Source organism: Oreochromis aureus, linkage group 22 (assembly GCF_013358895.1).
Source record: "Oreochromis aureus strain Israel breed Guangdong linkage group 22, ZZ_aureus, whole genome shotgun sequence".
Taxonomy (NCBI): domain Eukaryota; kingdom Metazoa; phylum Chordata; class Actinopteri; order Cichliformes; family Cichlidae; genus Oreochromis; species Oreochromis aureus.
The window spans coordinates 31,721,092-31,736,699 of record NC_052962.1 but is presented as its reverse complement, the minus strand read 5'-3'; the positions used below and the strand labels follow the sequence as shown (position 1 = coordinate 31,736,699).

General features: G+C 38.8%; 2 protein-coding genes across 3 annotated transcripts in view; both read right to left on the bottom strand.

Moving 5' to 3' along the window:
- LOC116309268 (class I histocompatibility antigen, F10 alpha chain-like) overlaps positions 1-15,608 on the bottom strand; it is a 263,890-nt gene that overhangs the window by 188,245 nt on the left and 60,037 nt on the right. The gene's annotated exons all lie outside the window — the stretch shown is intronic.
- Positions 1-15,608, bottom strand: part of LOC116330502 (major histocompatibility complex class I-related gene protein-like) — a 135,483-nt gene that overhangs the window by 112,320 nt on the left and 7,555 nt on the right. The window contains exons 4-8 of one of the 2 annotated variants that reach the window (XM_039605490.1): positions 15,007-15,324; positions 14,282-14,377; positions 13,411-13,428; positions 13,171-13,239; positions 12,748-12,842 (exon numbers count right to left, since the gene is read on the bottom strand). The exons of the other annotated variant lie outside the window; for it this stretch is intronic. Of the exons in view, the coding sequence (XP_039461424.1) occupies positions 13,193-13,239; positions 13,411-13,428; positions 14,282-14,377; positions 15,007-15,324 (479 nt within the window). The 3' untranslated portion in view covers positions 12,748-12,842; positions 13,171-13,192. Of the gene's footprint in view, positions 1-12,747; positions 12,843-13,170; positions 13,240-13,410; positions 13,429-14,281; positions 14,378-15,006; positions 15,325-15,608 lie in introns of those variants that run through there. 2 annotated transcript variants of the gene reach the window in all.

Here is a 15,608-nt window from a genome sequence, read left to right as displayed (position 1 = left end):
ACAAAAAATAATTTGTAAACCAACACTCATTTAGGTTTTGATGTTTGTAGCTGTTTGTAGGCTTTCTGCAAACAGCTACAAACATCAGGGACCCCCACCAGCCCTCTCACGGCCTGTTCTCACTCCAGCATCTGGAAAGAGGTGACGGAGCATCAGCTGCAGAACCAGCAGGATGCTGGAAGGCTTCTTTGTACAAACTGTGAGACTGATAAATGGACTGTAGCACCTCCCTCTACAATCCATAAACACACAATTAATCTGATCTAATTTAATCCCTCTCCATGAAGGGACTGCTGCTAGCTGAATCAATGTGATTATTTACACTTGAGTTTGCTCAGTGTCTCTGCAAGATGCTGCGTCATTGCTATTTATCCTTATTTTAGATTTGTTATTACTGTATTTTTTTTTTGTTTTACTGATCATTGTACTGTAGAGGCTGGTGAGAAGCAACATTTTGTTGAAGCCTGTGTATTTCTGTTAAAAAAAAACACAAACAACCCTGCGAAATAAAAATAAACCTTGAATCTTGAATATATACAAGCCGAGAGTCTATTTACAGTAACACCTGAGCCACCTGAGAGCAACACTATCTCTAAAGAACAGTTTCTTTTTTATGAAGCTTACCTGCAGACAGAGACGCTGTCCAGTAAAGAAGCAGCATCATAAACGTCCTCATTTTCAATTCAATACTCGCATTATAAGAAGAAAAAATTAATACAACCGTTTATTGTTTTAATTTTGCCACAAAATGAAACTACTGCCTCTGAGTCCGCGCGCAGTGACTCCTCTCTGACCAATAGGAATTCAAAGCTGGATGCGCCTCACCAGTAACCAGGCAAAATGAGAGAACCGAGGCCTTTACTAATTTATTTTGGAAAGTGGAGAATGACAGAAACAAAGAGCTAGTAGCGCGTAATCTGTGACTGTGATTAGAGACCTAAAGTGACGTAGGGATAAAAGACACATACAAACATGTATATTTGTGTCACAGCTGTTATCACATATTTTCTGGAGTTATTTGTACTTAATCATATTCTTACTAATGCCATTTTGAAAGTAGTTTAAATTATGCTCATGTTTACACAACTATGCAATTAACCTTGAGTTCCCAGAGCAATCCAGATACAATTATTCATCCACCCACAAATTTAGCTTGCAACCTATTCCACCTGATTTGGGACAAGAGATAAGGTACACCCTAACAGGTCTCGCCCAGAGAGAGAGAAAGAGCAAACCACACACTCTCACATCCACACTTGATTTAATCACCAGTTAACCTAAAATGCACGTTTTTGGACTATGGGATCAAGTCAAAGTGAAAGAAGTGTAAAAGAATTGTTCCACAAACTAGTATCCCACATTATACCAAAGTAAAAACACATTTTTACAGGTATAAGTCTTGCAGTCAAAATCACACTTAAATAAAAGTCATGAACCACCAACATAAGTAAAAGATTTATATTTATCATAAATTAAGTTGTAAGAGGTTATTGATTTGTAAGCAGTATTAATACTGTGTTATGTGGTTGAGGTCCATCAAATACAGTTCAGCAGTTTAAAGTTTGGCAAACCACCAGGGTCATCCACCGCTGTGTAACCTGAGAGTTTGTGACATGAAAGCCTGCACACTGAAAACATGAGAAGAGGTCAAGATCAGATACTGCTGACTCTTTAACTAGAACATACTCAGAGGTTTCAGGTGCAGGTGTCATGTGCTTGTAACTGTTGTATTTCATGAGATTATAATATGATTTAAATTCCAGAAAAGTCAATAAAGCTGTCAAATATAAAAACCAAAGCAAAAAGGAAAAGATTTTATTTCTAAAATATTGGGATAGACAGACCAGAGAAAAACATGCAGTGATGAAAAACGTACACACTTAATAACTTGGGTAAGGTTAGACACTAAATGCTGCAATGTGAGGAGAAAGCAGTCAGAGTAAAGGTGCCCAATATTCAGAGATTCTCATATTTTATCTCAGAAAAGCAGCAAAGTGACCAGTTTAACCAGATTACAGAGGTTGTTTTCAGTGTTATAACGTGACGATGATGAGTTAGAGCTTTAATTATGTAGAGAAAATGAGCAGGTTTTTAAGATGAATTCAGAGAACGTGAAATGTCAAAGAACAAATGACAAATGATCCCAAGTGAATCCTAAGTGAATGATCCAATTTAGCTTCCAGCAACATCACATCTTTTAAATTTGAGATTTGCCTCTTTATCTTTTAATTTGTCTGCATATGTAAACTTACAACTTCTGTCATTCAAGAATTTCTGCTGTCTTTAAAGTGTAAAGACGTATATTGTGCTTCTGACATGCTTTTCACACCAGAACAAAGGAATCCTCCTAAAATCAGACAGAGCTCTGATGCATTTCCTGTTTTTATTTTGAGAGGTTATAAAACACAACACACCTCAGGTTGTGTTTCTTTGTTACCTTCCTAAACAGCATCACCCTCACACAGATACATGCTGGTGTGTATAGTCACTGTTGTTGTAAAGGCTCACCTTTTAGCACATTCACTTCACCAGATGCACCTTGTTTCTTTTCCTCACCTTTAATTGGGTGTGGTGCTTGGCCTTAATTGCACTCACCTGTCACTCATTATATAAGGACTGCACTCACCTACCCCTCACTCTTCCTTCACTCCCACATGGGGCGGCAGCTGAGGTGAGTTTCTCTTTGAGTCTCCTGAGTTCATGTATTATTTTGAGTTACTTAAATCATACTCTATTTCCTTTCAGAGAGAGCAGTCCATGTGTGTCTTTCCTTCTTTGCTTTATTGAATTGAGAATAAAAGGAGAACCCTGTGAATGATTAGATGACTGCTTATTCTCATTCTGATCGGATGAGCCCATGATGCTGATTATTTAAACCCTGAGCCTTCCTTCCTCCAATACAACTGTGACACACCCAGCTGATGCTCTTCTGATGTGACTTACAAACAACAAATGACATATGTTGAAGCTCCAGCGGAAAGCCTCAGCAAATCTGATCATTCACGGTGTTAGAGCGCCGCCACTGGACTCAAACAGCACTCCATCTGTGCCGCTTACTGAGAAACCACGTGATGACTCTGTTAGGTTTCGTTTTTCTGTTTATGAAGCTGGATCTGGTTTGATTTGCAAGCGCCGGCACACAAACAAAGAGGCTGTTATCTAAGTTAAGCGCCAGGACGTCAAGGCTTTTTGTCTTCCTGGTTTTGCAACATTGCTGCAATGATAAAGAAATGAAGCTATCAATGATTAACATCAGAAAAACTTTAGCAATGTAGAACTATGTATGTATAAAAACACATAAAACCACAATATTTAAGTATTATTGTCTGAATCCAAGGGTTACAGACATAATATTATACATTTGGAATATAAAAACAAAGTTGTATGTTTTTGGATTTTAAGACCTTTTACTAGTTCTGTTTCTCTTGTCCTCGTCTGACATTTTTTTTATTTGTTTTTTGAGTAGGATTTGCCACAATATCCAATATATTTATCTCTCTCTCGCTCTCATTAATAAGATTTGGCATTTTGAGATGTGGGTCAGCAGCAGAATTCAGTGGGTGGTGGTAATACACCTGACTGTAACAAAGATGGGAAAAAAAAATATGTCTTTATTGTTTAGACTCCGCCACAGTGAAAATGAAACTGCCGCATGCGCAGTAGCTCCTCTCTGACCAATAGGAATTCAAAGCTGGCTGCATCTTAACAGTAACCAGGCAAAAAAAGGGAACTAAGGTTTTCTTTGGAAAGTGAAACTCATCATGACCTCAGAAACAAAGAGCCAGTGGTGTGTACTCTCTGGGCTCTGTGTCTTTAACCACTACGTCACTGTGGGCCGTCTAATCAAAATCATGTATATTTGTGTCACATCTATTATCAAATATTTTCGGAAGTTATTTATACTTAATCACATTCTTACTAAATCCATTTTAAAAGTAATTTAAATTATGCTCATGTTTACACTCATATACAAATAACTTCCCCAAGTAATCCAGATACAATTATTCAACCACCACAAATTCATCTGGAAACCTACTCCAGCCAAATCAGCTGGAATAGCTGTGTGTCCTTCTCTTCCTGCAACGTTGCTGTAATGATAAAATAATGAAACGATCAATTCCTAAAATCAGAAATGTTGAATTTTATTTAAAAAAACCCAAACAAATAAAGAGGCAATATTTAAGTATTATTGTCTAAACTGAAGGGCTACAGACTGAATATTATGTACTTACATATAAAAATTAAAATATAATGTTGGATTTTAAGACTTTCTGTTATTTCTGTTTCTCTTGTCCTCATCTGACCTCTGCCCTCAGACTCTTTCTCATAACTTGCTGCCTCTCATATGAACTCACTTCAAGTTATAATCCCACTGCTGTTCATAAATAATCCACTCATTCTGCACATAAACCTGTCTAAGCATCAAAGACTATCATTAAGCTCTGCTGCAGGACTAGCTTTCTCCACAATGTGCTGCTGGGTTTGGTTTGTCAGATGGCGCCATCTAGCAATGGGATTGTAGTACTGCTGAATATAAAAGTAAGCTTTGTCTTTAAGTGTCTGTGTTTTCTTACCCCTCCCAATCCAATTGCATAATGCTAGTACGGTAAAGTACAGAACAAACTAGTTTTAGTCAGCGAAGACTAAAATCATGAAACTGCCTCCATCTGGCAGCAGAGCTCTCTGCTGACAAACGGGCCATCTCTGACTGTGAATGTGCTGCCTCTTGTTGTTAGAACTGAAGAAGAGGTGAAAACGACTGAAATTACTAAAAAGTCACACAGACTTGGAGAAAAAGGAAAGCAGCAGTGAATAAAGAAATAGACAGCAATGTTTTTGGATATAGAAAATAAAATATATGATATGCTGTGGAAATAGTGACTATTTATTAAACTTTAAAAAATAGGTGTAAAAGCTAGATTATTTAATTGGGACAGAGACCTTCTAGACAAAAGATGAATAAGAGTTTGTATAAATGGTAAGTGTTGCGAAATCAGTTTTACCCTGGATCTTTTATTTGTCGAGGAATCCAGAGATGGCACCGGAACTCAGTAGTTATTTTCACAAAACCTTTATTCATCTTTATTCATCTTCATTTAAGCATGCACTTCTAGAAGGGAAGACAAGGCCGGTGTCCCTCTGCAAAAATCTTCACCCCTTTGTTAGTTACAGCCAGCTTTATAGAGGCGACCCCATCATAAATCCCCCATGGTGTGGTGCAAACTCTGTATGTCTGTGTGTGTATGCACGAGAACGTGAGTGCCTGTGTGTGCGCGTACCTGTGTGTATGTGTGAATGCATGTGCATGTAGGTGTGGGAGTGTAACAGTTAAAGCACTGTGTATGTGTGTCTCTGTGTACGTGACTTCCTGGGGGTCATAAAAGCCCATCTCTCTTCCAGACCACAGTTATCCAGTTACAAATGTTGAGACCCCCACACAGGTATCCTCTGGGGAATTTCCACTCAGCATTAACTCTTCTTTGTCTTACATTCACAGTTCAACTGGGGAGGGTCTCCTAGAATCTACTCCTAAGTTTATGACACCATCAGGCCTTTATTACATCCAGGGCAGTGTCAGTGTCTCTACCATAATTCTATCCTATCTAACACATTCCTCAACTCTAAAATAAGCTAAACATTCCTACATAAGCAATCTAATAACTGAGAATGGAACTCCTCAGGGCAGAGTGTTTGAGCCATTAGTAATTTTAATTAAGATTAAATATATCTTTGATCAAATTCCTAGGCATATAGGAAAGTCAGCTTTTGCAGATGATACAGTCATCTGTAAGAGAGGAGGAAGTGTGCAGACTGTTTAAAAGCAGCTGCAAGAAGCAGTTAAGCAGGTACAAATATGGACTACTACATGAGGATTTCAGCTCTCCATAGAAAATAAAACAAAATGGTTTATTTAAACAGGAAACATATAAGGAAAGATTGTTTTATCTATCTGTCATTTAAAGTTTTAGGCGTGCACTTTGATGTAAAGCTTACATGAACACAGCATGTTAACAGGACTGAGAAGAAAATGTAAAAAGAATTTAAATATAATGCAGCACCTGGTGGGGACACAATGGGAATCACAAAAGGCAATTCTAAAAAATGTATGTGCAAGTTTGGAATCATGGAGCTGTAGCATATGTGTCAGCATTTTGTTATTATCAGTTTGTATTGAGGCACAATCGGCTTTGCAGCATTTAGCTGAACTGACCAGAGTATAGACGTCTACACTTCAGTATTTTTTCTGTGAGCTGTCACTAGTGGCACTAGTTAGATGATGTGCTGTGATCATGAGCCGTTTCTCTGTTCCTTTCCCATCATTCTGGTATAACCATTAGTTTATCTGTCCAATGATTTATTTATTTTATTTTCTACATTTCTGTGCACGCTGTTTTAGATGTTTTCTGGGAAAGTCTTCCTTTTCTTGAGTAAAACTAGTGTTTTGTACCTTGTTGTAAACCTTCTGTATTTACATTAATTAATTACATTAATGGTTCTCTTGACTGCAGACCACGACAATGATCTACCTAACTCATCAAGTGTTATTGGCTTGGTTAGATGTTTTGAGGTTATTGCATTCATGCACTTTAGTTGTCTTCTGTGGTCTTTCAGGCCTTTTGATGTTGACGAGCTGGTCAGTGCATTCATTCTTTTTAATAACGCACCAGATTGTTGATTCGGACACTTGTACATTGTTGCTCTCTCTGAAATGTTTATCTGGGTTTCTCTCCATAACTTGCACTAACATCGCTTTGGGCTTTATATTAAAAAATTACAGCTATTTTACTCATACTTATATAAAAGCTATTCAAAATAATAATAGTTTGACTTTTCATTGCACTGCAGACCAGCACCTACCAGGAACAAACCTGACAACAATCTGCTGGCAATGCTAAATTTGTATGATTGTACACAGACCAGTAAAATCTAAGAACAGCTTCAGCTGTTCTACAGGCAGTTATAGCATAAAGCTTGATTCATGCTTTCCTCATGGCATAGTCACATAAAGCTAACACTTCTTTTGAGAATATTTTCAAGCCAAACGCTGGACAGTCACATCAGCAGGTGGAGTTTTTCCTACTTACAGGAGGATCATTGCTGCTTGGATTATATCCTGCGTCGTTGCAGCATCTGCTCTTCATGTTTCTTGCTGGGGTTAATTTTTCTCATCTCACTTTTTCTCATCCTTGAATTATTTTGTGTTTTCTTCAACAATTTAAAAATATTGTTCGCAGGTGGTTTCTTAGCCATATGGCATACTGTCAAGAGATTTATTCTAAAGACACTTCTTCAGCTAAGACTCTAAGGGTAGAAACACACACAGACGCTGCAGCATTTACTTGTATACAAGGGCGATCACAGAACGCTCACACCAGAGTGGGGGCCCTGCGATGCGCGCTCTGTTCTTGCACTTGTCTTTATTTATATACAAAAGTAATACAACAGTGAATACGTCTATTCATAGGCAGAGGAATGTTAGTGCGTAGGGAGTGAAGATAAGAGTGGTTCAAGTGTATGTGTGTGTGTTGTGAGATTCAGAAGGACGCAGCCCCTCTTCTTGTTAGAGAGAGCAGATAAAAGTGTCCAGCTCTCCTCTTCCTGCTTGTTCAGCTATTATCGCTGTGAGAAAGAATTTATAAAACAGTCTTGTAGTGGACAACAGTCTAAGTCATCAAAAGGTCAACATACAGTATTCTATCATATGCAAACTTATATCATTAAAAGCTTATACTGACTACCAGTACAATTTTCTATTGACACATACACATGAAGTTTTCTATATATTGTTTAGAATAAGTAGCCAGTATATTAAGGATGCAAGCTGATCAAACTAACATGCAGTAGAACAGTAGGCCCATATATTTTAAATTCCCTCGTTCAAGACCATGACGACTTAAAATCACAGCTCTATGTAAAGATTTGACTTAATTTTGTGAAAAACAAATAACACAAAAACAGTAACCATCTGTACATCAGCTCAATAATTTGCTGTAGGCAAAGGGCAAGACTGTATGGCACCCAAAGCATTTTTCTTGCAGCATATCTGTCAAAAATGTCCATCAGGATTATTTTTAAATTGATTGCTTTTTCTGGTAACTCACATTTACAATCACAGACAAAAGACAAACAAATTATTAAATTTGTGTGATTTTCCAGTTTGAAAGCACAGAGGTACAGTGGTCAGCACTGTTGACTGTGAGGTTCCTTGTTCAAATCACCTGATTTAATTATATGGTTTTTCCTTGGTTCAGTGTTTTTTGTTCTTTCTACAGTCTAAAGAAGTTAGATTGTGGTTCGTAATTGGACATGATGTGTTTGTGAACATATAGTTGTCTGTGCTGCAACGTGTCTAGTTCCATGGCTGCAAAACAAGCTTGCATCATCATTCCTCCACCACCATGTTGACAATTGATATGCTGTGTTTATTTATTTGTTCCTCAACATGGTGCTGTGCATTAAGGCCAAACATTTCCACTTTGGTATTTTCTGTTGAAACTTTAAAACTTAATCTGCACTGGAATTTAGAAAGGAGGAGGAGACTTTCACCTGACAACTAACACCTAACCAAACATACCATATTTGTTCAGTCTTTCTCTAATTGTACTCATAAACTTTAACATATAACACGCTAAATGATACCTGTAGATTTGTATAGCTCTTTAGTTTTATTTACTCTTTATCATGTAGTTTCTCTGAGCACTGCATGGTCTCACCCTGGGGTGAATTTGCAGGGTGAACTGTCCTTGTAAATAATGTAAAGAACAATAGCCTACTCTATTATACAATACAACATTATACAAGAGACCGATACACAGTTTAAAGTTAGGAGGAAATTTCAATATTGTGTAAAATTCTTGAGTCGCCCCTTATTCTTATTTCTTCATATTTTTCTTTCAAAGAGCCAGACTGTCAAAAGATTTCAGGATTTTGGTATTTTTATTATTATTTTATTTTATTACTTTATCCTCTGCTCTTTATGTTTATGTTTGCTCTTTCAGTAAGTCACACTTTGTGCAGACTCCTAAATGGGGAAGTTACACAGGAAGCCTGCAGTTCTATTTTCTCTCTTCCTGTATGTGCTCTCTGAATAAAGACTCTTTCATTTTATTGCACGAGGAGAATCTCTCTGAGTCTCCCCATGTACACGTTAACCTGTCTGAGCGTTTTATTCCGACCTGGGTTGCAATACAGGAAAACTCCTGACATTTCTTGGTCCTTCGAGCCGGATGGGACACAGCGCTTTTGTGTGACCCCACAGGAAAGCCTCATCGAGTCCTGCCGTCGTGAGAAGCCCGCGCTGAAGTCTGTCGACAGCTCCTGTCCAGGTACAGGATAAAGTCCAGAGACGTGAATTCGGGTTCTGGCCAGCGTTTTTATAAGTGGTCCACGGCGGTGGGGGTCGATGAGGTAGACCTGAGAGACCGGCAGCAACCAGGTGAATATTAACACTCAGACACCTCGCGTAAAACGTTTAGGCTCGCCCAGAGGGGTTGGTAGCATTCCTAAAAGTAAAGGCTCGCCTGGAAAAGGGCTGGAAGCATTTTTAGGTAAACCTCATCCGTAAGACGTAGTACGCGTTGAAAAGGTGTTGTCGTTGTTTTATTTTTGTTGGTGGAATAAGTTGATTTTACAGCACAATAAGGAGGCTGAACTATTCCACTATTTTGTTTGCTGTTGGCCACCCAAGTACTGGTGAAAAGAGACAGGTCGTGTTTCATCACGTAGCAGTGACACCGCTTTCAAGAATAGCTTGAAAGTAGAAGGTCGTGTCAACTACCTCTCTCGATTCTCGTGCCAGAGAAGGTGCCGCAGTTGTGTAGTTGTAAAGTATTAAAATTAAAAGGATTAAAATGGGTAATGAAGCTTCAAAACTCACTGCTGACGAGCAGTGGTTAGAGAAAAAAAATGTCCAGGCGCCGGACAAATTAGTGCATGTAGATGGAGAAATCCTAAGAAAACAAATGTCCCACTTGGGAAGGTAAATGTAGCCCATCAGCATTAACACAACTGAGGGAAGCTCTTTTGAAAGAAATAACAGAAACAAAAAACCTAAAAAAGAAAGGGAAACGTTCATGAAGAATTACAATATTTCAAGGCCTGGAAGGTAGAAGCAGCTAGGCGAGAGGAAAACAAAAAGAAAAGACAAGAGAAAAAGGATAAAAAGTCAGAAAAACAGAACTTAACCGCCAGTTTAGTAAAACCAGAAGACGAGACACCGTGCGGTGCTCGCAATATGTGTATTAATCCACCACCATATGCGCCACCACCTCCCACATCTGCAGCCACAGCGGCAGCCACAGCTGCAGCATCTCCCACGGCTGCAGCCACAGCCGCAGCACCACCCATTAAACACTCACCCATATCAGGAAGAACTAGGTCACATACACATCAACATCCTTATGTGAAAGCACAGACAATGCTAAACAAACTTTCACTCAAAGATAGCCCACAAAAAGAAATAGGAGACACAGTCGATCCGCCAGCCACTGGTATCTACCCATTGGTAGCAGTGGCTAACCCTAGATTTGGCCTAATAATAGGGCCAGAAGGACAGGAAGAGCAAGATGACTGCCCACACATACATGTTTTTCGTCCGTGGTCACAAACGGACAGACAAAATGTCCTGAAAGACGTTCCTCCACTGAATGAAGGTTTTACACCATGGAGGGATGCTGTAGAACTGATCAGGAGGCAATGGTATTTAAACGGTCATGAAATGCTTCAAGTAATGCAAGATTTATTAGGTTTAAGGATGGGAACAGTTAGAGGTGATTATACCGGCTCAAACGCCGGGGGTGTAGCACATGCACCAGGAAGCACCGACCTAATCAATGACCTAACAAATTTATATGAGAGAATTAGAGTACGGTTGGCCCCGAGGGCTGACTATGGAAAAATAGGGGAGGTAAAGCAAAAAAGAAGCCAAACAGCTTCTGATTTTCTGGACCGGCTACGCCCGGTTTTTAGACAGCATTCAGGCTTAGATTATGAAGAAGCCCCAGAGAGACCGTACCAACAGCAACTAAAGAACACATTCCCCCAGTTAGAGCACATGTTGAAAAACACTGGGTAACAATGAACACTGGTAACCTAGCAGACGCTCTGCAGTATGCAGAACATGCAACCCGAGTGGTAAAAAAGAAAGAGAAAGGAGGTGTTTTCACTGTGGATCCCGAGACAGGATTCATAGCATTTGCTGGTGGATACAGAGGACAGAGACAAGGACAGCAGAAAGGAAAGGGAAAGAAATGTGGTGGTTATAAGGGTTATAAGGGAGACAGGGGACGAAGGGGTGAGAGAGACAATCGCTGTTATGTTTGCGGAAAAGAAGGTCATTTTGCAAGGGACTGTAGGTACAAAAAGGAGGATGACTCACGAGAGGGTCAGAGTAAGTGACTAGAACAGGAAACAAAAGAAGAAACAGAAATTTTCAACATAGAACAGTTGCTCCTAGGTTCTGAACACAAACCTACAGTACCAATCCATGTGAATGGCCAACTCATGACCATGTTATGTGACACTGGAGCATGTAAAACCGTGCTAAATCAAAAGCCCAAAAATTTAAAATACTCAAGTGACACCCTGATAGTTAAATCTGCGTCAGGCCACACCAGTGTTAAATCACTAACAGAAGAACTGTTACTAGTACACAGTGAAAGCGGCAGAAGTTGTAAAAATCAATGTATATATGACCCATCCTGCCCAGTCAACCTTCTGGGGAGAGATGCTTTAGAGAAACTAAGGATCGGTGTAGTGCCAGGGCTAGAAGGCATGTACGCTAAACTAATGTTACATGAAGAGCAAAGTCTTGAGGCCCGTCAGCTTAATGTGTGTAAGGGACAGGGAGAACCTTATTATTATTGGACACTAGACCTGCCTCCATTAGAACCCTTGCAGTGTATAGCAAATCGCTACTTGCCAACCCATTCAAGAAAGCTAGACTTTGCAGAGTACCACAACACCTTAAGGTTCAAACAAAGCCCAGGTCATGACCCCATATATGACCAACAAGTGCACAGACTAGGACCACAGAAACTCACACTGCAACACCTCTATGTTACCCAAAGCGGTAATGCAGTGTGCTCTGTAATACAGCCAGGAAAGGTACAAGAGCTAAACAGGATGCCAAAACCACATGTGTCAGTAGCACACAATGACAACACAGACTGGAAAGACTTTGGGAGAAGCAACCTGTCACTGAACAGACTCCTCTGGTTGTGTATGGCTGTGTGCAGAGGATGCCCAGCATTGTCCATAATGTCCAGCAGTTTCTTCAGTGTCATTTTCTCTGCCGCTGTCACCAGAGTGTCCAGCTTCATGTCGACCTATAGAGCCAGCCTTCCTGATCAGTTTTTCCATCCTGGATGAGTCCTTCTTTGCTGTGCTGCTCCTACAGCACACCACAGCATAGAATAGTACTCCAGCAACCACCGACTGGTAAAACATCCTCAGGACCTTCCTGCAGATGTTAAAAGACCTCAGCCTCCTCAGGAAGTACAGTCGGCTTTGGGCTTTTTTTATACAGGTGCTCTGTGTTGCATGACCAGTCCAGCTTGTTGTCCACCCACAGCCCGAGGTACTTGTACTTGTTGACCACCTCCACCTCCTCGCCCTCTATCTGAACCGGCAGTGGACCTGCTCTGGACCTCCCGAAGTCCACAACCAGTTCCTTGGTCTTTGAGGTGTTGAGTTGCAGGTGGTTTGTGTGACTCACAAACCACCTGCAACTATATTTTAGATTTTAGATCTTTTTAACAGATTTTATGATGTGAACAATCAACGAATTCAATGAATTCCAGTTTATGTAGAAGAACGAGCTGACACGTCTTCTCCCAGGTTGTCTGTAGAGATAAAAAAGAAACAAAATAAATGTTAGGATTAATCAAATCCACAAATAACCTATTTACAGTTTCATAAAGATCTAAAATTCTGATTCAATCGAGTATTTACTTCATGTGTTTCTGAATGGAATTAACACATTTGTTTTAATTTTGTTAAATCATTTCATGAAACGTTATTTTGAAAGCATCTTTCTCTTAATATGATTTAAAGTTATACTAAAGCACTTTTTTTGGATATATTTAAACAGGAGATTTTACTACAGCCACTATTTTACATTAGTTTTAAAAAGAAAGCTAAAACATGAGACACAAATATGAAGTAACTCACTGTGTGCAGAGCTGTTTGTGGTTTAGGCTTGAGGAAGCATTACCTCCTGGACTTCACGGTTCTCTACAGCTGTAGGTCAGAAACACAATGTTAGTCCACATCCTGCTCTCATCTGTCACTTTTACAACAATCGAACACAACAGCAAACAGCCCTGAAAGACTGTTTAGATTAAAGTACAGAAACCCTTTTTAATTTAGTGTGGACGAGAGATTAGAGAAAAGGGACAAAGTTTAACTTACGAGATGGGGGACGTTTGTCTGAAATAAAAAGGAAAAAATGCATCATTTTAATAATTTGTTATAAATGTTAACACAATTTTTTTCATGTATTATACAAGGCATGAAACATAATTTCATATTTTCATTTTGTAATCTGGACAAAAGCATTAATTTAATTTGTAAAATTAAAAACATAGACACTGGGCTTACTCACTAATGTTTATAGATATATTCTGACTTTTCCCACAAAATGTGCTCATGTAAAATTTATAAGTAAAGCCACTGAAGGTAGAGAACGTACACATTTCTAATGCAGGTAAAGGTGTACCTTAGGATGTGTGTGTTTGGCAGAGTTGATGGTTAAGAAAAGAGAAACAATGTTTGGGTTTCAATAACTGAGTTGGTGGTTATTTTGTTCCTTGACAACCAAACTGTAGCTCAGGTGTAAAAAACAAACAAAAACAAAAACAAAAACCACAAAGACAGAAAGAAAATGATGCAGAAAAAAAGTAAATAACAGACAAGAAGAAAAAGTGAAGTAACCGGACAAAAATCTACAAGTGGGATAATGCAGAGAAATGAAGGGCAAGTTATGAAACACAACAAGCATGATTAATGAATATCGTTGTAATATATTGAGGATTTAAAAGAGTCTGATCATCCTGCTGGCAGAGAAAGTGTTAAAATACTTTAATATTAACCTGAAGACTCAGCTTACACTGCTTTTGGTTGTTACCTGTTTAATCCTGTGTGCATTGTTTGTTTTCTTTTGAAAACTGTTAATAATGACTTCAATTAAGTCGTATTACTCTTACTATCATTATTATTGTTTGCACTATGTCATCATTGTTGTTGCATTATACAAGAAAAATCCAGGAAGTTTGTTTCTCACCTGTCCTCTTTTTGTAAATAATGAATGCGATCACAGCGATGACAGCAAGAACAACCACAGCAACAACAACAGGGATGATCAGGGAGAAGGAACTTCCTGTGGATCACAGAACAAACAAAAGGTGAGAACAAAAAGTTTCCAATCAGATAACAATCATGTACAACAGCTTCGTTTATGGTCACTACATGTTTGTCTCACTAATTTTTGTTTTCATTCCAACAATAAAAGTTCTGCCATTAAATTTAATTTCAATACATTGCCAATAAATCTGAGTGTAGCAATGTTTCAGAATATACATTTTCCCCCATTTACTATTTAATCTTCTAAAACTGTCCATTAGTCAGATAATCAGTGGCCACACATGAACATGTTTTATATTCATCAATGTTCAGCAAGGAAAAAATGTGGTGGAAAAACACAACTTGGTCTAAACTGATTTAGGTCTTAAAATTATTCTGACAGAAGCTGACAGAAAGAAGATCAAAGATACACACAAATTTAAATAAACAGTGAAAAGACAGCAAAGTGGACAATAATTTAAATCAGAGCGCTCAAAACTTTAAATGTTAATATTTATTAAGAATTTAACAAATCAGTATCAGTATCAGTATTAAATATTTAATAAATCTGTATACAACGGGGGAGGAATTAAACTTTTCATCAAACTCAAATGAAACCACATGAACTGCACCAATTTTACAGTAAACTAAATGCATGTTTCCTACCTTCATCACTTTTACCCTTGTTGGTTTTGATCTCTGATTTGTCCAGTTTGGTGACGATGTCCTCGTTCACACCAGAGAGCTGAAACACACATCTGTATCTGTGCCAGTCTTCAGGTTTCACTGATGAGACATCCAGGTCAACACTCATCTGGAAGGTCCCGTCATTGTTGGTGAGAATCTCTCCTTTGTCCACACCCTCATGAAGCTCCACTCCATCTTTTTTCCAGACCATCTCGGCTCTGTTAGGATAGAAACCTGTAGCGTGGCAGGTGACTGAGGAGGAGGAAGACTTCTGGAGGAGAGACACTGAGGGGAGATCTGTGGAGTAAAGACAAACAGTTCATTCTTTCTGTATTATTACTATGACTTTTATTTGAGCTGGAGAGGTGCACAGTGCAGACGAGACGGAGTGGATGACGAGACCTGCTGTGATTTAATATCTGAGGATGGTGGCACTGAGAAAAATACAGGAGACAGAAGTCAAAGTCAAAGTCAAAGTCAACTTTATTTGTCAATTCTACCACATGTACAGGACATACGGAGAATAGAAATTTCGTTACTCTCAAACCCTCAATGAATAGCAAATGAACACTTAGATATAA